Source organism: Anomaloglossus baeobatrachus, chromosome 1 (genome assembly GCF_048569485.1).
Source record: "Anomaloglossus baeobatrachus isolate aAnoBae1 chromosome 1, aAnoBae1.hap1, whole genome shotgun sequence".
NCBI classification, from domain to species: Eukaryota; Metazoa; Chordata; class Amphibia; order Anura; family Aromobatidae; genus Anomaloglossus; species Anomaloglossus baeobatrachus.
Window position 1 is genome coordinate 310,765,684 of NC_134353.1, and position 22,200 is coordinate 310,787,883.

A 22,200-nucleotide genomic window follows, 5' to 3' on the forward strand; every position below is an offset into this window, starting at 1 on the left:
CCATGCCTGAAATGGTTGCCTTAACTTCCCAGGCTTCGGCCTTTTCATCCTACGCCATGTCTGCCATGCTGGAGGCTTCTCACCGCACTGCGGTGGCTTCGGCTAATTCCCTCGCTATCCGCAGGATCTTGTGGCTTCGGGAGTGGAAGGCAGACGCTTCTTCAAGGAAGTACCTTGCTGGGCTCCCATTTGCTGGGTCCAGGCTGTTCGGTGAACAATTGGATGAGATTATTAAGGACGCTACTGGCGGGAAGAGTACTTCCATGCCACAAACTAAAACCAGGAAACCTGTCCAGGGCAGGAACCAGTCGAGGTTTCGTTCCTTTCGTTCCTCCAACTGGTCATCCTCTAAGCCCTCGGCCTCGTCCACTAACTCAGCCAAGGACCAGAAGCCCAACTGGCGCACGAAGCCGCGTCCCCAGAAGACCGCTGGAGCTGCTGCCACCAAGGCAGCCTCCTCTTGACTATCTGGCCGCGCCAGAAACGTCCTTGGTCGGTGGCAGGCTCTCCCACTTTGGCAACGTGTGGTTTCAACACGTCTCCGATCAGTGGGTGCGGGATATAATCTCCCACGGCTATAGGATAGAATTCTCTTCCAGCCCGCCAAACTGATTTTTTCTGTCAACTCCCCCCTGCTCCAAGGCCGCCGCCTTCTCACAGGCCGTGGCATCCTTGCAGGCCAACGGAGTAATTGTACCGGTTCCCGCCCGGGAACGGTTCAGAGGTTTCTATTCAAATCTCTTCCTAGTCCCCAAAAAGGACGGTTCCTTCCGGCCCATCCTGGATCTCAAGCTTCTCAACAAGCATGTTCAGGTGCGGCATTTTCGCATGGAGTCTCTGCGATCAGTCATTGCCTCAATGACCCAAGGAGATTTCCTGGCATCCATCGACATCAGAGATGCCTATCTGCATGTGCCAATCGCAGTGTCACACCAGCGTTGGCTACGTTTTGCAATCGGAAAGGAACATTTCCAGTTCGTGGCTCTCCCCTTCGGGTTAGCCACGGCCCCTCGAGTATTCACCAAGGTCATGGCAGCAGTGGTTGCGGTTCTGCACCTCCAGGGGTTGGCAGTGATTCCTTACCTGGACGACCACCTAGTCAAGGCTTCATCCAGTGCAGACTGTCAGCGGAGTGTCTCGCTCACTTTTGCCACTCTAGCCCAATTCGGGTGGATTGTCAATCTGCCTAAATCCACTCTGACTCCGACCCAGAGTCTCACGTACCTGGGGATGCAGTTCGAGACTCTGCCGGCACTTGTGAAGTTGCCCTTAGTCAAACAGCAGTCTCTTCATCTGGCGGTGCACTCTCTGCTGAGACCCCGCCGTCATTCCATCAGGCACCTAATGCAGGTGCTGGGTCAGATGGTGGCGTCAATGGAAGCGGTTCCCTTTGCCCAGTTCCATCTGCGTCCTCTGCAGCTGGACATTCTCCGCTGTTGGGACAAGCGGACCTCTTGCTTGCACAGGTTGGTGGCTCTGTCGCCACAGACCAGGGGCTCCCTTCAGTGGTGGCTTCGGCCTCTCTGTCTCAGGGACGCTCTTTCCTGGCCCCGTCCTGGGTGATTCTCACCACGGATGCCAGTCTTTCCGGCTGGGAGCAGTATATCTCCACCACCGAGCACAGGGCACTTGGACTCCGTCCGAATCAGCCCTCTCGATCAATGTGCTGGAAATCAGGGCTGTACTCCTAGCTCTCGTAGCCTTTCACCACCTGTTGGCCGGCAAGCACATTCGAGTCCAGTCAGACAACGCGACAGCGGTTGCCTACATCAATCACCAGGGTGGGACACGCAGCCGCCTGGCAATGTTGGAGGTTCAACGCATCCTTCAGTGGACGGAGGACTCCCAAGTCCCCCATATCCGCAGTCCACATCCCAGGCGTGGAAAACTGGGAGGCAGATTATCTCAGCCGTCAAGCCGTGGACAGCGGCAAGTGGGCTCTGCATCCGGCAGTGTTTCGGACAATCTGCCGCAAGTGGGGCACTCCGGCCTCAGGCCTTTGCAGCGGACGCGCTGGTTCAAGATTGGTCCCAGTTTCGTCTGGCTTGCGTGTTTCCCCCTCTAGCTCTCTTGCCCAGAGTCCTGCGCAAGATCAGAATGGGGGGCCGTCGGGTCATCCTCATTGCTCCAGACTGGCCCAGGCGAGCTTGGTACCCAGACCTGCTCAATCTGTCCGTGGAGGTGCCGTGGCATCTTCCGGACCGTCCAGACCTTCTCTCACAAGGTCCGTTTTTCCGCCAGAATTCTGCGGCTCTCAGATTGACGGCGTGGCTCTTGAGTCCTGGATCTTGACGACTTCTGGTATCCCTCCTGAAGTCATCTCCACTATGACTCGGGCTCGGAAGTCTTCCTCGGCCAAGATATATCACAGGACCTGGAGAATTTTCCTGTCCTGGTGTCGCTCTTCCGGCCATGCTCCTTGGCCTTTTTCCCTGCCGACCCTTCTGTCCTTCCTGCAGTCTGGTCTGCAGCTAGGACTATCCCTCAATTCCCTCAAGGCACAGGTCTCGGCTCTGTCAGTGTTGTTCCAGCGGCGTATCGCCCGGCTGGCTCAGGTGCGCACCTTCATGCAGGGCGCATCTCACATCATTCCGCCTTACCGGCGGCCTCTGGATCCCTGGGACGTCAATCTGGTCCTCACGGCCTTGCAGAAACCCCCTTTTGAGCCACTTAGGGAGGTTTCTTTGTCTTGTCTTTCACAGAAAGTGGTCTTTCTAGTGGCCATAACTTCCCTCAGGAGAGTCTCTGATTTGGCTGCGCTCTCTTCGGAGTCACCTTTTTTGGTTTTTCATCAAGACAAGGTTGTTCTCCGTCCGACTCCGGACTTTCTTCCTAAGGTGGTTTCTCCTTTCCACCTTAACCAGGATATTTCCCTGCCTTCCTTTTGTCCGGCTCCTGTTCATCGCTTTGAAAAAGCGTTGCATACTCTGGATCTGGTGCGGGCGCTCCGGATCTATGTGTCTCGCACCGCTGCTCTTAGGCGGTGCACCTCTCTTTTTGTGCTGACCACTGGTTGGCGTAAGGGCCTCTCGGCTTCTAAGCCGACCCTAGCTCGTTGGATTAGGTCGGCCATTTCCGATGCCTACCAGTGTACTAAAGTACCTCCCCCGCCGGGGATCAAGGCACACTCGACCAGAGCTGTCGGTGCCTCTTGGGCTTTCAGGCACCAGGCTACGGCTCAGCAGGTCTGTCAGGCTGCCACTTGGTTTAGTCTGCATACCTTTTCGAAGCACTACCAAGTGCATGCTCATGCTTCGGCAGATGCGAGCTTGGGCAGACGCATCCTTCAGGCGGCTGTCGCCCATTTGTGAAGTTAGGTTTCGCCTACTTCTCAGTTTTCGGTTTATTCCCACCCATGGACTGCTTTGAGACGTCCCATGGTCTGGGTCTCCCATAAGGAGCGATGAACAAAAAGAGAATTTTGTTTACTTACCGTAAATTCTTTTTCTTATAGTTCCGACATGGGAGACCCAGCACCCTCCCTGTTGCCTGTTGGCAGTTTTCTTGTTCCGTGTGTTTTCACCGGCTGTTGTTGTAGACAAAGGGTCCGGTTGTTCCGGGTTTTGCTCTATCTCTACTTGTGGGTGGATGTCCTCCTTCAGCTTTTGCACTAAACTGGCTATATTTGGTTATCAAGGGGGTGTATATGCTAGGAGGGAGGAGCTACACTTTTTAGTGTAGTACTTTGTGTGTCCTCCGGAGGCAGAAGCTATACACCCATGGTCTGGGTCTCCCATGTCGGAACTATAAGAAAAAGAATTTACGGTAAGTAAACAAAATTCTCTTTTTGTCCTTGGTTTAAAAAAAGCAAAGGGTTTTTTTTAATCACGCACTTTTCAGAATTATACCATATTCATACAAGGATTGAGGCAATATTCATATTTTAAGTATTGCCTTGATAGTGAGCACGACTGCCTTAACGTAACCCAACAGTATCCTTCTCTCCATCAGTCAGATATTCCCCCCCCCCAAACTCTAAATTTGATGTGCACTGTGAGCTATTCCTTTTATTATGCCCCCACACTACTGCCCACATTCTAATGCAAACATGGTAAAATAAAATTTGTTCCTATCTGTTATTTAGGAGCCAACATCAACGCTCAGACTGAGGAGACTCAAGAAACTGCCCTGACTCTGGCCTGCTGTGGAGGCTTTCTAGAAGTTGCAGACTTCCTCATTAAAGCTGGGGCAGATATAGAGCTAGGGTGCTCCACACCATTAATGGAAGCCGCACAAGAAGGTCACCTGGAGCTGGTCAAATACTTGCTTGCAGCTGGTATGTTCCTAAAACGTTTTAATGAAAAGCCATCATCAGAAATTGACCTATGGTTTAAATTAGTCCTTTGTGTCATATATGTACTTTTTTGGGAGGCAATTTTTTTGTTTTTATTAACACAATGTATTAAAAATGGAAATCTTGCAACTTTTGCACTAGTCACTTTATTATTCTAACTTCCTTTTTCAGGAAGTTTACATGTACATTACCCACATTGAACAGACTCTTTTGTATTAACGAATCTAATGCGCATGTGCAGAGGTCATTGTGATGCAAGGGGGATGCAGTATCAGCTGTGAATGGGTGCATGCTGTGTTATCAGCTCTGAATAGAGTAAGGAAAGAGTCACGCAGTCATATATCTCAGATGAGGATCGCAATGCTTGGACCTTTCCATTGGCTCTATTGACCCATGGATGACTGCATGTATTTCCAAGCATTGGAATGTGATCTTCATTGGAGTTATTTGGCTGTGTGACTGTTACCTCTAAGAAGTTATGTTTCTGAAAGGACAAGAAGTATGAGTCTAAAAATTCCCAGTGGCCACTGAAAATTGCTGTTATTTTTTTTTTTTTTTAATTTTTTTTTTTTTGTATTGATTTATATCTGGGGGAAAAAAATTGCCCAAATCTTTTTAAAAATAAATGTAACACAAAAATCTGACTTAAACAGTAGGTGATTTTCTGGTCGCTTTCCGTTAAGATGTTCATTACATCCAAATCTTTGAATTTTAAAATTGCTCTGCACTTGGTTTTATAGGAGCAAATGTGCATGCAACAACTGCAACAGGCGATACGGCTCTGACGTATGCTTGTGAGAATGGGCATACCGACGTGGCAGATGTGCTGCTTCAGGCTGGTGCCGATTTGGTGAGTTTCACAGCTTTTTATACTTTATACTAAATAAGAATTGTTCGTAGGTGAAGTGTATTAATTTTCGTTTTGTTAAAGGAACATGAATCTGAAGGTGGTAGGACCCCGCTGATGAAGGCTGCAAGAGCTGGGCATGTCTGCACTGTTCAGTTTCTCATTAGCAAAGGTTCGTTACCAGTTGTCAAGTCACCATTTGTATTACTTCCTCCAGTTAGAGATCTGTAAGGGGGTCCCAGCGGTCAGACCCTTTCATGTAACATTACTCAATTATGGAGTAGTTAGATGGTTCAGATCTGTGGTTCCAATGCTCTTGGCTCTTTCACAATCGGTGATTTTCAGTTTGTTTTTTTTTTTGCTTTTTGTTTTTTTTGTTTTTTTTTCCCAGAGCCCTAACTTTATTTTTCCATCCACATAACTATATGGGTTTTTTGTGGGACAAGTTGTGATTTTGAATGACACCATTCATCTTAATGCATTTTATTTCAATGTTGCAGCCGACAAAAAAATAATTCTGGCATTTAGTTTTTTTCATCTTCATTATGTGGCTCACTGATCGGATTTATTTCTATTTTAATCGAGCTTTTTACGATCGCAGCTGTATCAAATGTGTATTTTTAGTTTTTAATGAGGCAAAAGGCGGCGATATGAATTTTTTTTTTTTTTTTTTTTTTTTTTTTTTTATACTGTATTTAGGGAACTTTTAGCTGCTATCATCTGGTTGTGCTATATAGAACCATGCATCAGCATTGCTATGTTATAGTGAAAATCACAATCTCCTTTGAACGCCAGCTAAATGCTGGCTTCCATTACAGTATTGTAATGACAGACATGGGGTCTCCAACATATGCCCTGCTGTCATGGCAACCCATCGGTTCCTAGTGATTACTTCGCAGGCACCACAACTACGGGCATGTGGAATAACGTGACCCCCCCTACTAGCGCGTGTTAAGTATTTCTGTCAGATTGACAGTGGCATTTTAACAGGTTAACAACTGCAAGCTGCCATCATGTGCTGAGAAAGATACAGTGGAACCTTGGTTTACGAGAAAAATCCGTTCTGGGAGTGTGCTTGTAAACCAAGTTACTCGTCTAGCAAAGCAAAATTTCCCATAGGAAATAATGCAAGCTCAGACAATTCGTTCCACAACTTATTAAATGTCCCTTATTGTGCCATTCCACACATGCAAACACGCACGCACACATATTATGCTCCCCTTACTTTCTGTTCCATAGTCGGCCTCCCGATTCTTGTAGTTCACCGGTACAGGATGTGTATCGGGTAACCATCGCAACCGATGCTGGAGCTTCCGCTGCCAGAGCGCTGACTTCAAACGCAGGAGCCGCTCACCTCTGATTGGTCAGCGCGCTGCCTTTGAGTAGCGGCTGACAGCGGAAGTCCCTCAATCATCGCGATGGTTACCAATACACATCCTGTAGTGGCAAACTAAAAGAACCGGGAGGCCGGCGATGGAACAAAAGGTAAGATGAGCATAATGTGTGTGTGCGTGTTTGTGCGTGTTCAAGAGCGGGTCAGAGCGCAGAACCGGAAGTGTGTGCGGTGAGTATTTGCTCGTACAGCAAAGCTTGCTTGTAAACTGAGTTACAAATTAATAGCAAGTTTCTTTGTCGCTCCATTGGGAGACCCAGACAATTGGGTGTATAGCTACTGCCTCCGGAGGCCACACAAAGTATTACACTTAAAAGTGTAACCCCTCCCCTCTGCCTATACACCCCCCGTGCATCACGGGCCCATCAGTTTTATGCTTTGTGTTGAAGGAGGCTGACACTCACACAATGCTCCACATTTTAGTCAGCAGCAGCTTCTGATTGTATCGGATGGAAGAAAAGAGGGCCCCTAACAGGGCCCCCGGCATGCTCCCTTCTCACCCCACTCTGGTCGGCGGTGCTGTTAAGGTTGAGGTACACATTGCGGGTACAGAGGCTGGAGCCCACATGCCGTTTTCCTTCCCCATCCCTTAGGGGCTCTGGGTGAAGTGGGATCCTAACCGGTCATCCAGCCACTGGGACAGGGCTCCCTCCGCAGCCCCTGGGGGAATCTGCCGGACAGGAGACTGAGTATCGTCAGGGAAGGACACTGCATCTACAGGTACTCTGTGTCCCCTTTGGGACGGTGCATGAAGCACCTGGGCCTCAGACGCTGCAGCGACTGCGGTGTGATTTATTTTTTTTTTGACCGGGACTACCGCGCCGACCGTGCCTGTTTGCCGGCCGCGGTTTTTACTTTAGTCCCCGGCTTTTGCGGCCTAGTGTATTGAACTCCCGCCCCTGGGCCTGCCAGTCAGGGGGAAGGGCGGGACGGTCGGTATGACGCCGACAGTGAGGGCTGGAGCACACTTAGGTGTCCTCCTTCCCCCTCACTGATCACTATGGGGCACAGATTCCCGCACTTTTGTGGTTCCGCCCTCGGCTCCCTCCTCCCCTCGGAACGCCGGCAGCCATTGTTATATGGAGATTCTGCCGGTGGAGGATCTCAGAATGTGCGCTGCAGCTCTGCGAGAGGGGGTTCCTAACCGGTCGCCATGCACTGGGACCGGGCTCCATCCGCAGCCCCTGAGGGATTCTGACGGACAGGAGACTGGACATGATCAGGGACAGAGCCCTGCATCCATAAGGTACTCTGTGTCCCCTTTGGGGACGCTGCATGCAGCACCTGGGTTACAAACGCCGCAGCGGTTGCTGTGTGGTTTGTGAGACTGGGACTACCGCGCCGACCGCGCCTGTTTGCCGGCCACGTTTTAACTTTAGTCCCCGGCTCTTGCGGCCTAGTACCATATACTCCCGTTCCCGGGCCTGCCAGTCAGGGGTAACGACGGGACGGCCGACTGGACGTCGGCAGTGAGGGCTGGAGCATACTTGGTATCCTCCTCCCCCCTCACTGTGCACTGTGGGGCACCAGTTTCCCAATCGGGGGCTGGCCTCCCTTGGGTGCCATAGGATTTCACTGTTCGGCAGCACTATTTGCTTTTGGCTATATACCCTCGCTGATTACTAAGAGGTGACAACAGCAGGTCGTCCGCAAACAGTATGGGTGCCAAGGCACAGGCTTTCTTTGCAACCTGTACCTCTTGTGCGGCTATATTGCCGGCAGGTTCCACCTATCATCGTTTGGCCCCTGGGACACTCACTCAGCCGGAGCCTCCGGCACTGGTGGGACCTCGGCTCAGGTGGTACCACTGGTTTCCACTGCACAGATGGCAGGGACAGAGTTTGCACGTTTGACTGAGCAACACTCTGAGTCGCTTTCACATTCCATGGCCCAGTCTAGAACAGAGGGGCTGCTAAGATACTGGAAGCTTTGCAGTCCAGACCGGTAACACAGGGCCAGGGCGCTGTGAGTTCATCGCTCCCAGGCCCCTCTGGGTCGGTACAACAAGGGGCTCCTGGGGTAACACCCAGATCCCATGGTGAGAACTCCGACACGGACCGCGGCCTCAGACAGGCTAACCGGGCTTGCTGGGAACCTTCCACGACTCCATCACGCTGTTCGGGGTCTCAGCTTCAGGACTCTCGGGAGAATGAAGCGGAGGTCGCAGCTCAGGGCTCTGACCCTGACGTTGCTCTCAATCTGGATACACCTGAAGGGGACGCCATAGTAAATGATCTTATAGCGTCCATCAACCAGGTGCTAGACCTCTCTTCCCCATCTTCTCCTATGGAGGAGTCGGCTTCACAGCGGGAGAAACACCAGTTTAGGTTTCCCAAATGTACACGGAGTACGTTTTTTCGATCACTCTAACTCCAGAGAGGCTGTCCAGAAGCACAGAACTTTCCGGACAAGCGCTTTACTAAGCGCCTTAATGACACACGTTACCCTTTCCCCCCCTGACGTAGTTACGGGTTGGGCTCAGTGTCACAAGGTGGATCCTCCAGTCTCCAGACTGGCGGCTAGATCCGTAGTATTAGTGGCAGATGGTTCATCCCTCATGGATGCCACTGACAGGCAGAGGAACTCTTCTGCATGGCGGTCTAAGTCACGTCCTCCAAAGACCACCGGAGGCACCGTCTCCAAGGCGGCCTCCGCATGACTTTCGGCCGCCCCAAACCGCATCCTCGGTCGGTGGCAGGCTCTCCCGCTTTTGCGACGCCTGGTGGCCACATGTCCGAGACCGATGGGTGAGAGACATTCTGTCTCACGGTTACAGGATAGAGTTCAGCTCTCGTCCTCCGACTCGTTTTTTTCAGAACATCTCCGCCCCCCGAACGGACCGTTGCGCTTTTCAGGCGGTGGACATTCTGAAAACAGAAGGAGTGGTGATCCCCGTTCCCCTTCAGGAACGCGGTCGTGGTTTTTACTCTAATCTATTCGTGGTGCCAAAAAAGGACGGCTCATTCCGTCCCGTTTTGGACCTCAAATTGCTCAACAGAAACCAGGCGGTTTCGCATGGAATCCCTCCGATCTGTCATCGCTTCGATGTCCCAAGGAGTCTTCCTAGCAGCAATCGACATCAAAGATGCCTATCTCCATGTGCCGATCGCTCAAGAGCATCAACGCTTCCTGCGTTTCGCCATCGGGGACGAACACCTTCAGTTTGTGGCACTGCCTTTCGGCCTGGCGACAGCCCCACGGGTCTTCACCAAGGTCATGGCATCCGTCGTAGCGATCCTACACTCTCAGGGCCACTCGGTGATCCCTTCCCCAGACTATCTCCTAGTCAAGGCACCCTCACGGGTGGCTTGTCAAGCTACCGCTGCACAAACAGCGGTCGCTGCAGACTGGGGCGCAATCCCTTCTTCGGGCCCAGTCGCACCCCTTGGGGCGCCTCATGCACTTCCTTGGGAAGATGGTGGCAGCAATGGAGGCAGTTCCATTTGCGCAATTTCATCTGCGTCCTCTCCAATGGGACATTCTCCGCAAATGGGACAAGAGGCCGACGTCCTTAGACAGGAACGTCTCTCTGTCTCTGGAAGCCAAGACCTCACTTCAGTGGTGGCTTCTCCCCACTTCTCTGTCAAAAGGAAAATCCTTCGGCCCCCATCCTGGGCTGGGGTCACGACGGACGCGAGCCTGTCAGGATGGGGAGCGGTTTTTCTCCACCACAAGGCTCAGGGAACCTGGACTCCGACAGAGTCCTCCCTTCAGATCAATGTTTCTGGAGATAAGGGCAGTGTATCTAGCCCTCAAGGCGTTCCATCGGTGGCTCGAGGGCAGGCAGATCCGCATGCAGTCGGATAACGCCACGGCGGTTGCGTACATCAACCACCAGGGCGACACTCGCAGTCGTCAAGCCTTCCAAGAAGTCCGGCGGATTCTGCTGTGGGCGGAGGCTACAGCCTCCACCATCTCTGCGGTTCCCATTCCGGGCGTAGAAAACTGGGAAGCAGACTTCCTCAGTCGCCAGGGCATGGACGCGGGGGAATGGTCTCTCCACCCGGACGTGTTTTGAGAGATCTGTTGCCGCTGGGGAACGCCGGACGTCGATCCCATGGCGTCTCGGCACAACAACAAGGTCCCGGCATTCATGGCACGGTCTCAGGACCACAGAGCTCTGGCGGCGAACGCCTTAGTTCAGGATTGGTCGCAGTTTCAACTGCCTTATGTATTCCCTCCTCTGGCAATGCTGCCCAGAGTGTTGCGCAAGATCAGGTCCGACTGCCGCCGCCCCATCCTCGTAGCTCCAGATTGGCCGAGGAGGTCGTGGTACCCGGATCTGTGGCATCTCACGGTGGGGCAACCGTGGGCGCTCCCAGACCGACCAGACTTGCTATCTCAAGGGCCGTTTTTCCATCTGAATTCTGCGGCCCTTAACCTGACTGTGTGGCCACTGAGTCCTGGCTCTTAGCGTCCTCAGGGTTGTCTCAAGATGTCATTGCCACTATGAGACAGGCCAGGAAACCAACGTCCGCCAAGATCTATCACAGAACTTGGAGGATCTTCTTAGCCTGGTGCTCTGATAAGGGGTTCTCCCCCTGGCCGTTTGCCTTACCCAGGTTTCTTTCCTTCCTTCAATCGGGATTGGACAAGGGTTTGTCTCTCGGCTCTCTCAAAGGTCAAGTCTCGGCGCTTTCCGTGTTTTTTTGTGCAAAAGCGTCTAGCCAGGCTTCCGCAGGTCCGCACGTTCCTGCAGGGAGTTTGCCACATAGTCCCACCTTACAAGCGTCCGCTGGAACCCTGGGATCTTAACAGAGTGCTAAGGGCTCTTCAGAAACCACCCTTTGAGCCGCTGCGGGATGTCCCTCTATCACGTCTTTCGCAGAAGGTGGCATTTCTAGTGGCGGTTACTTCACTCCGTAGAGTGTCAGAGCTTGCAGCGCTGTCATGCAAAGGCCCTTTCCTGGTATTTCACCAGGATAAGGTGGTTCTGCGTCCGGTCCCGGACTTCCTCCCTAAGGTGGTGTCCACTTTTCATCTCAATCAGGATATCTCCTTACCTTCATTTTGCCCTCATCCAATTCACTAATATGAAAAGGATTTGCACTTGTTAGATCTTGTGAGAGCACTCCGGCTCTACATTTCTCGTACGGCACCCCTGCGCCGCTCTGATGCGCTCTTTGTCCTTGTCGCTGACCAGCGTAAGGGGTCGCAGGCTTCCAAGTCAACCTTGGCTCGGTGGATCAAGGAACCGATTTTTGAAGCCTACCGTTCCTCTGGGCTTCCGATTCCTTCAGGGCTGAAAGCCCATTCTACCAGAGCCGTGGGTGCATCCTGGGCATTGCGGCACCAGGCTACGGCTCAGCAGGTGTCAGGCAGCTACCTGGTCTAGTCTGCACACTTTCACGAAAACACTATCAGGTGCATGCCTATGCTTCGGCAGATGCCAGCCTAGGTAGGCGAGTCCTTCAGGCGGCGGTTGCCCACCTGTAAGAGGGGACCGTTTTACGGCTCTTTTACCGAGGTATTCTTTTACCCACCCAGGGACTGCTTTTGGACGTCCCAATTGTCTGGGTCTCCCAATGGAGCGACAAAGAAGAAGGGAATTTTGTTTACTTACCGTAAATTCCTTTTCTTCTAGCTCCTATTGGGAGACCCAGCACCCGCCCCTGTTCCCTTCGGGCTGGTTGTTCTTTTGTGTACACATGTTGTTCATGTTGAATTGTTCTTTTGGTTCATGGTTTCAGTTCTCCGAACATCCTTTGGATTGAATTTACCTTAGACCAATTTATAAGTTTCCTCCTTCCTGCTTTGGCACCAAAACTGATGGGCCCGTGATGCACGGGGGGTGTATAGGCAGAGGGGAGGGGTTACACTTTTAAGTGTAATACTTTGTGTGGCCTCCGGAGGCAGTAGCTATACACCCAATTGTCTGGGTCTCCCAATAGGAGCTAGAAGAAAAGGAATTTACGGTAAGTAAACAAAATTCCCTTCTTCTTTGTCGCTCCATTGGGAGACCCAGACAATTGGGTGTATAGCTTCTGCCTCCGGAGGCCACACAAAGTATTACACTTAAAAGTGTAAAGCCCCTCCCCATCTGCCTATACACCCCCCGTGCATCACGGGCTCCTCAGTTTTTATGCTTTGTGCGAAGGAGGCATACATCCACGCACTTCTGACGCTGGAGAGGAGAGACAACATGGCTCTGGGAGGCCCAGGCAGGGAATCTGGTGATCACACAACCGCTTTGAGCGGTCGGTAAGCAGCACCTGAGGTGCTGGCCCCACTGAGTGCCGAAGTGTACATATATATATATGCTTATATGCTATACATTTACACTGTACGGTCGCACTGTTGATTTTTGGCTATATACCCTCCTGGATTGTACTCAGAGGAGACAACAGCATGTCGTCCGCAAAAAGCAAGGGTGCCAAAGCACAGGCTTACTTTGCAACCTGTACCTCATGTGCGGCTATACTACCGGCAGGTTCCACCGACCCTCATTGTGTGCAATGCTCGGCCCCTGTGGCACTTACTCAGCCGGAGCCTCTGCTACTGGTGGCCCAGGTGGAACCACCTGCTACCACTGTCCAGGTGACAGGGACGGAGTTTGCAGTATTTGCTGACACTGTCTGAGAGTATGGATAAATGGTCTGCTAAGATACTAGAAGCCTTGCAGTCCAGACCGGTAACTCAGGCCCCGGGCACTGTTGAATCATTGACCCCAGGCCCCCCTCAGTTGGAGCAGCAAAGTGCTCCTGGGGTGACTCATAGGTCCCAGGGTGAGGTCTCTGACACGGACCGCAGTCCCAGACCGCCTAAGCGGGCTCGCTGGGAAATTCCCTCGACTTCATCACACTGTTCAGGGTCTCAGCAGGAGGACTCTCTGGATGATGAAGCGGAGGTAGCAGATCAGGATTCTGATCCTGAGGCCGCTCTCAACCTAGATACACCTGAAGGTGACGCCATAGTGAATGACCTTATAGCGACCATCAATCAGGTGTTGGATCTTTCTCCCCCAGCTCCTCCAATTGAGGAGTCAGCTTCTCAGCAGGAGAAATTCCGTTTCAGGTTTCCCAAGCGTACAATGAGTACGTTTCTGGATCACTCTGACTTCAGAGAGGCAGTCCAGAAACACCGAGCTTGTCCAGATAAGCGTTTTTCCAAGCGCCTTAAGGATACACGTTATCCCTTCCCCCCTGACGTTGTCAAGGGCTGGGCTCAGTGTCCCAAGGTGGATCCTCCAGTCTCCAGACTGGCGGCTAGATCCATAGTTGCAGTGGAAGATGGGGCTTCACTCAAAGATGCCACTGACAGACAGATGGAGCTCTGGTTGAAATCCATCTATGAAGCTATCGGCGCGTCTTTTGCTCCAGCATTCGCAGCCGTATGGGCACTCCAAGCTATCTCAGCTTGTCACGTGCAGATTAATGCAGTCACACGTACGTCTGCTCCGCAAGTGGTGTCCTTAACCTCTCAGGCGTCGGCGTTTGCGTCCTACGCCATTAATGCTGTCCTGGACTCTGCGAGCCGTACGGCGGTAGCATCCGCCAATTCGGTGGCAGTACGCAGGGCCATGTGGCTACGTGAATGGAAGGCAGACTCTGCTTCCAAAAAGTTCTTAACCGGTTTGCCATTTTCTGGCGACCGCCTGTTTGGTGAGCTATTGGATGAAATCATTAAACAATCCAAGGGAAAGGACTCATCCTTACCCCAGTCCAAACCAAACTGACCTCAACAACGGAAGGTACAATCGAGGTTTCGGTCCTTTCGGTCCGCGGGCAGGTCTCAATTCTCCTCGTCCAAAAGGCCTCAGAAGGATCAGAGGAACTCCGATTCATGGCGGTCGAAGTCACGTCCTAAAAAGACCGCCGGAGGAACCGCTCCCAAAGCGGCCTCCTCATGACTTTCGGCCTCCTCACACCGCATCCTCGGTCGGTGGTAGGCTCTCCCGCTTTTGCGACGCCTAGCTGCCACAGGTAAAAGACCGTTGGGTGAGAGACATTCTGTCTCACGGTTACAGGATAGAGTTCAGCTCTCGTCCTCCGACTCGATTCTTCAGAACATCTCCGCCCCCCGAGCGAGCCGATGCTCTTCTTCAGGCGGTGTGCACTCTGAAGGCAGAAGGAGTGGTGATCCCTGTTCCTTTTCAGCAACAGGGTCACTGTTTTTACTCCAACTTGTTCGTGGTGCCGAAAAAGGACGGATCCTTCCATCCTGTTCTGGACCTAAAACTGCTCAACAAACATGTAAAAACCAGGCGGTTCCGGATGGAATCGCTCCGCTCAGTCATCGCCTCAATGTCCCAAGGAGATTTCCTAGCATCAATCGACATCAAAGATGCTTATCTCCACGTACCGATTGCACCAGAGCATCAGCGCTTCCTGCGTTTCGCCATAGGGGACGAACACCTTCAGTTCGTGGCACTGCCTTTCGGCCTGGCGACAGCCCCACGGGTCTTCACCAAGGTCATGGCAACAGTAGTAGCAGTTCTGCACTCTCAGGGACACTCGGTGATCCCTTACTTAGACGATCTGCTTGTCAAGGCACCCTCTCAAGTGGCATGCCAACACAGCCTGAACATTGCTCTGGAGACTCTCCAGAGTTTCGGGTGGATCATCAATTTTCCAAAGTCAAAATTGACACCGGCCCAATCACTGACATATCTTGGCATGGAGTTTCATACTCTCTCAGCGATAGTGAAGCTTCCGCTGGACAAACAGCGGTCACTACAGACAGGGGTACAATCTCTCCTTCAAGGTCAGTCACACCCCTTGAGGCGCCTCATGCACTTCCTAGGGAAGATGGTAGCAGCAATGGAGGCAGTTCCTTTTGCGCAGTTTCATCTGCGTCCACTTCAATGGGACATTCTCCGCAAATGGGACAGGAAGTCGACGTCCCTCGACAGGAACGTCTCCCTTTCACGGGCAGCCAAGGCCTCCCTTCAGTGGTGGCTTCTTCCCACTTCTCTGTCGATGGGGAAATCCTTCCTGCCCCCATCCTGGGCTGTGGTCACGACGGACGCGAGTCTGTCAGGGTGGGGAGCGGTCTTTCTCCACCACAGGGCTCAGGGTAGTTGGATTCAGCCAGAGTCCTCCCTTCAGATCAATGTTCTGGAGATAAGGGCAGTGTGTCTTGTTCAATAGTATGAATTTTTTTTTTTTTTTTTTTAAAAAAAACCCAATATTAAAATAATTAAAATAAATTTTTGACAAAAAATGAGGCTTTTTTCAAAGTATATAAATCCATTTGAGTTTATATATAAGCATTTAGGTATTCCGAAGTCAGGAAAATCCACATAATATAGATGTTAAACTTCCATGTCGGAACTTAAAAGCTTTCACATAGTATGACAACTGAGCACATACATAGAAAGGCAATATGTGTGCATACACATGGGGTTATACATGAGTAAATATATTTGAAAAAACTCCAGTGTGCGCTATTTGTTGAATGCAGATTTATTTATATGATATATTGGCACATATGTATGTGCATTAAACTTGAAGGTGTTATATCTGCACACACTGAATGGCGCACTGTAACTGGTTTGGTTATAAACGCATATATCTTCAAAACCAGAAAACCATTGAAAAATGTGTATTTTGTTGCATTGTATTGTATTGTATCATTGTTTTTTTAATTGTATATGTATGTAATAGGTTTTACCATGAAAATCATCTCGTGCGTGTAAGGTGCTGAAGTAATTCAAACATCTGTTACATTGATTAGCATTTGCATATAAGCTTTGCAGCACCGTCTAGCCAGTATCATGATTAAGGGTGAGTGTTTTCACCTGAAACGCCTTGTGCTGGTCATGTCATTCTTTGTGTCTGCATGATAAAATAAAGACGTGATTTTTTGCCTGAAGAGCTGGACATCCTCATCTTTTGCAGTGTATCTTGCCCTAAAGGCGTTCCAGCCGTGGCTGGAAGGCAAGTAGATCCGAATTCAGTCGGACAACTCCACAGCGGTGGCATACATCAACCACCAAGGCGGAACACTCAGTCGGCAAGCCTTCCAGGAAGTCCGGCGGATTCTGCTATGGGTGGAAGCCACAGCCTCCACCATATCCGCAGTTCACATCCCGGGCGTAGAAAACTGGGAAGCAGACTTTCTCAGTCGCCAGGGCATGGACGCAGGGGAATGGTCCCTTCACCCGGACGTGTTTCAAGAGATCTGTTGCCGCTGGGGGATGCCAGACGTCGACCTAATGGTGTCCCGGCACAACAACAAGGTCCCGACATTCATGGCACGGTCTCAAGATCAGAGCTCTGGCGGCAGACGCCTTAGTTCAGGATTGGTCGCAGTTTCAACTCCCTTGTGTTTCCTCCTCTGGCACTGTTGCCCAGAGTGTTACGCAAGATCAGGTCCGACTGCCGCCGCGCCATCCTCGTCGCTCCAGACTGGCCGAGGAGGTCGTGGTACCCGGATCTGTGGCATCTCACGGTGGGCCAACCGTGGGCACTACCAGACCGACCAGACTTGCTGTCTCAAGGGCCGTTTTTCCATCTGAATTCTGCGGCCCTCAACCTGACTGTGTGGCCATTGAGTCCTGGATCCTAGCGTCTTCAGGGTCCGCCAAGATCTACCACAGGACGTGGAGGATATTCTTATCTTGGTGCTCTCAGGGTTTTTCTCCCTGCCATTTGCCTTGCCCACCTTTCTTTCCTTCCTTCAATCCGGATTGGAAAAAGGTTTGTCGCTCGGCTCCCTTAAGGGACAAGTCTCAGCGCTCTGTGTTTTTCCAGAAGCGCCTAGCCAGACTTCCACAGGTACGCACGTTCCTGCAGGGGGTTTGTCACATAGTCCCTCCTTACAAGCGGCCGTTAGAACCCTGGGATCTGAACAGGGTGCTGATGGCTCTTCAGAAACCACCTTTCGAGCCAATGAAGGATATTTCTCTCTCACGCCTTTCGCAGAAAGTGGTCTTCCTAGTAGCAGTCACATCACTTCGGAGAGTGTCTGAGCTAGCAGCGCTGTCATGCAAAGCCCCTTTCCTAGTGTTTCACCAGGACAAGGTGGTTCTGCGTCCGGTTCCGGAATTTCTCCCTAAGGTGGTATCCCCTTTTCATCTCAATCAGGATATCTCCTTACCCTCTTTTTGTCCTCATCCAGTTCACCAATGTGAAAGGGATTTGCACTTGTTAGATCTGGTGAGAGCACTCAGACTCTACATTTCTCGTACGGCGCCCCTGCGCCGCTCGGATGCACTCTTTGTCCTTGTCGCTGGCCAGCGTAAAGGGTCACAGGCTTCCAAATCAACCCTGGCTCGGTGGATCAAGGAACCAATTCTCGAAGCTTACCGATCTTCTGGGCTTCCGGTTCCCTCAGGGCTGAAGGCCCATTCTACCAGAGCCGTGGGTGCGTCCTGGGCTTTGCGGCACCAGGCTACGGCTCAGCAGGTGTGTCAGGCAGCTACCTGGTCGAGCCTGCACACTTTCACGAAACACTATCAGGTGCATACCTATGCTTCGGCAGATGCCAGCCTAGGTAGGCGAGTCCTTCAGGCGGCGGTTGCCCACCTGTAGGAAGGGGCCGTTTTACGGCTCTATTGCGAGGTTTTATTTTACCCACCCAGGGACTGCTTTTGGACGTCCCAATTGTCTGGGTCTCCCAATGGAGCGACAAAGAAGGGAATTTTGTTTACTTACCGTAAATTCCTTTTCTTCTAGCTCCAATTGGGAGACCCAGCACCCGCCCCTGTTTCCTTCGGGCTGTTATTTGTGTACACATGTTGTTCATGTTGAATGGTTTCAGTTCTCCGAAATTCCTTCGGATTGAATTTACTTTAGACCAATTTATATGTTTTCCTCCTTCTTGCTTTTGCACCAAAACTGAGGAGCCAGTGATGCACGGGGGGTGTATAGGCAGAAGGGGAGGGGCCTTACACTTTTAAGTGTAATACTTTGTGTGGCCTCCGGAGGCAGAAGCTATACACCCAATTGTCTGGGTCTCCCAATTGGAGCTAGAAGAAAAGGAATTTACGGTAAGTAAACAAAATTCCCTTCTTCTTTGTCGCTCCATTGGGAGACCCAGACAATTGGGTGTATAGGCTATGCCTCCGGAGGCCGCACAAAGTATTACACTAAAAGTGTAAAGCCCCTCCCCTTCTGCCTATACACCCCCCGTGCTCCCACGGGCTCCTCAGTTTTTTTGCTTTATGCGAAGGAGGCAGACATGCACGCACAGCTCCATAGATTGGTCAGCAGCAGCTGCTGACTATGTCGGATGGAAGAAAAGTGGGCCCATATAGGGCCCCCAGCATGCTCCCTTCTCACCCCACTCTTGTCGGCGGTGTTGTTAAGGTTGAGGTATCCATTGCGGGTACGGAGGCTGGAGCCCACATGCTGTTTTCCTTCCCCATCCCCCTTAGGGCTCTGGGTGAAGTGGGATCCTATCGGTCTCCAGGCACTGAGACCGTGCTTCACCCACAACTCCTGGGAGCCTGCTGGATAGGAGCCGGGTATCGTTCAGGGACATGGCCCTGCTACTTGGAGGTACTCTGTGTCCCCGTGGGGACCGAGCACAGCAACACTCCAGCATTGCTGGGTGTGCTAGTGCACCGGGGACCGCGGCGCTGACCGGGTTAAATGTGCCATTACACACTCAGCGTCGCTGAGTGTGTTTATGTAGGGGGACTACCGCGCTGACCGCCGCCGCCATGTTTAACACTGAGGCGCGGCTGGGACTTGTAGTGCGCCGGGGACTTCCGCGCGGCTTTTGCGGCCTAGTCTTTCTTCCTCCCGCCCACAGCCCTGACAAGCAGGGGAAGGGCGGGACGCTGTTCAGACGAGCAGCAATGAGGGCTGGAGAATGCTTTGCATACTCCACCCCCCTCACTGTGCACTGTGGGGCACCAGTTCCCGCACTTTCTGGGTCACGCCCACGGCTCCCTCCTCTCCTCAGGACGCCGGCAGCCATTCCTGTCAGCTCCTCGGACGCTGCAGAGGGGGACAAATTCTGGGAGACCCAGGCAGGGATTCTGGTGGCCTCACAACCGCTTTAAGCGGGTGGTAAGCAGCACCTGTGGTGCTAGCCCCATTGTGCAGAGGTGTAATTATATGTTTATGGTATATACTTTACACTGTATATTGCACAGTTGTTTTCTGGCTATATACTCTATTGTGTTGCTCAGGGAAGACAATAGCATGGCGCCCACAAAAGGCAGGGGTGCCAAAACACAGGCTTACTATGCTGCCTGCGCCGCATGTACGACGCCGCTACCGGCAGGTTCCACTGACCCTCATTGTGTGCACTGCTCGGCCCCTACTGCACTTGCTCAGCCGGAGCCTCTGCTAAGAGGGGCCCAGGGGGAGCCACCTGCTGACACTCTCCAGGTGACAGGGACGGAGTTTGCAGTCTTTACAGATAAACTCTCGGAAACTATGGCTAAGATACTAGAAGCCTTGCAGTCCAGACCGGTATCTCAGCACAGGGACTCTGTTGAATCATTGTTCCCTGGCCCCCCTCAGTTGGACCAACAATGTCCCCCCGGGGTATCTCATAGATCCCAGGCTGGGGGCTCTGACACGGACCCCAGCCCCAGACCGATTAAGCGAGCTCGCTTGGAAATTCCCTCGACATCATCATGCTGTTCAGGGTCTCAGCGAGGGGAATCTCTGGTTGATGACGCGGAGGTAGCTCATCAGGATTCTGATCCTGAGGCCGCTCTCAATCTTGATACTCCGGACGGGGACGCAATAGTGAACGATCTTATTGCGTCCATCAATCAAATGTTGGATATTTCTCCCTCAGCTCCTCCGGTGGAGGAGTCAGCTTCTCAGCAGGAGAAATTCCGTTTCAGGTTTCCCAAGCGTACACCGAGTATGTTTCTGGACCACTCTGATTTCAGAGAGGCAGTCCAGAATCACCATGATTGTCCAGATAAGCGTTTTTCTAAGCGCCTTAAGGATACACGTTATCCCTTTCTCCCTGACGTGGTCAAAGGTTGGACTCAGTGTCCCAAGGTGGATCCTCCAATCTCCAGACTGGCGGCTAGATCCATACTTGCAGTTGAAGATGGGGCTTCACTCAAAGATGCCACTGACAGGCAGATGGAGCTCTGGTTGAAATCCATCTATGAAGCTATCGGCGCTTCTTTTGCCCCAGCATTCGCAGCCGTATGGGCGCTACAAGCTATATCAGCAGGTCAAGCGCAAATTGACGCAGCCACACGCACTTCCGCGCCGCAGGTGGCGTCCATAACCGCTCAGACGTCAGCAATGGCGTCTTACGCTATTAATGCTGTCCTGGACTCTGCGAGCCGTACGGCGGTTGCATCCGCCAATTCGGTGGTACTCCGCAGGGCCTTGTGGCTACGGGAATGGAAGGCAGATTCTGCTTCCAAAAAGCGCTTAACTAGTTTGCCAATTTCTGGCGACCGATTGTTTGGCGAGCGTTTGGATGAAATCATCAAACAATCCAAGGGAAAGGATACATCCTTACCCCAGCCCAAACCGAACATACCCCAACAGATGAGGGGGCAGTCGAGGTTTCGGTCCTTTCGGGGCGCGGGCAGGTCCCAATTCTTCTCGTCCAAAAGGCCTCAGAAAGATCAAAGGAACTCTGATTCATGGCGGTCTAAGTCACGTCCAAAAAAGACCACAGGAGGTGCCGCTACCAAAGCGGCTTCCTCATGACTTTCGGCCTCCGCAATCTGCATCCTCGGTCGGTGGCAGGCTCTCCCGCTTTTGCGACACCTGGCTGCCACGGGTAAAAGACCGTTGGGTGAGAGACATTCTGTCTCACGGTTACAAGATAGAGTTCACCTCTCGTCCCCCGACTCGATTCTTCAGGTCTTCCCCGCCTCCCGAGCGAGCCGAGGCTCTTCTGCAGGCGCTGGGCACTCTGAAGGCAGAAGGAGTGGTGGTCCCTGTTCCTCTTCAGCAACAGGGTCACGGTTTTTACAAAGCAGCAAGTAGTGGAAATTCCTTTCCTGATCCAGCAACACGTCCGAGATAGATGTGAATTAAAAATTCATTTTATTGAAAAATTGTTAAAACACCAATCATCAGAATGACATCCATTGGCCATTGTGGCCCTTAGTCATTTTCTATGTTCTATGACTAAGGGCCACAATGGCCAGAAACGCGTAAGACGCTTTCTTTTTAAAGAAAAAATTTTTTGGATGTCATTCTGATGATTGGTGTTTTAACAATTTTTCAATAAAATGAATTTTTAATTCACATCTATCTCGGACGTGTTGCTGGATCAGGAAAGGAATTTCCACTACTTGCTGCTTTATATTCCTGAACACGGAATTCATATCCCTGCACCGTTCTGGGTCCTGGAGCCAGGTGAAATAATACTACGGGTGAGCTGAAAAAAACTTTAATTTCTCACGGTTTTTACTCCAATCTGTTTGTGGTCCCAAAGAAGGACGGGTCTTTCCGTCCTGTCCTGGACCTGAAACTGCTCAACAAACACGTAAAGACCAGGCGGTTCCGGATGGAATCCCTCCGCTCCGTCATCGCCTCAATGTCCCAGGGAGATTTCCTTGCATCGATCGATATCAAAGATGCTTATCTCCACGTACCGATTGCTCCGGAGCACCAGCGCTTCTTGCGCTTCGCCATAGGAGACGAACACCTGCAGTTCGTGGCACTGCCGTTCGGCCTGGCAACAGCCCCACGGGTTTTCACCAAGGTTATGGCTACTGTAGTAGCGGTCCTCCACTCTCAGGGTCACTCGGTGATCCCTTACTTGGACGATCTCCTGATC

At 51.8% G+C, this 22,200-nt stretch overlaps 1 protein-coding gene across 5 annotated transcripts in view; it reads left to right on the forward strand.

Moving 5' to 3' along the window:
• ANKRD17 (ankyrin repeat domain 17) overlaps window positions 1-22,200 on the forward strand; it is a 220,266-nt gene that overhangs the window by 101,264 nt on the left and 96,802 nt on the right. For all 5 annotated transcript variants that reach the window (XM_075351211.1, XM_075351215.1, XM_075351226.1 and 2 more), the window contains 3 exons: window positions 4,085-4,276; window positions 5,035-5,144; window positions 5,226-5,313. In XM_075351211.1, the coding sequence (XP_075207326.1) occupies window positions 4,085-4,276; window positions 5,035-5,144; window positions 5,226-5,313 (390 nt within the window). The remainder of the gene's footprint in view (window positions 1-4,084; window positions 4,277-5,034; window positions 5,145-5,225; window positions 5,314-22,200) is intronic.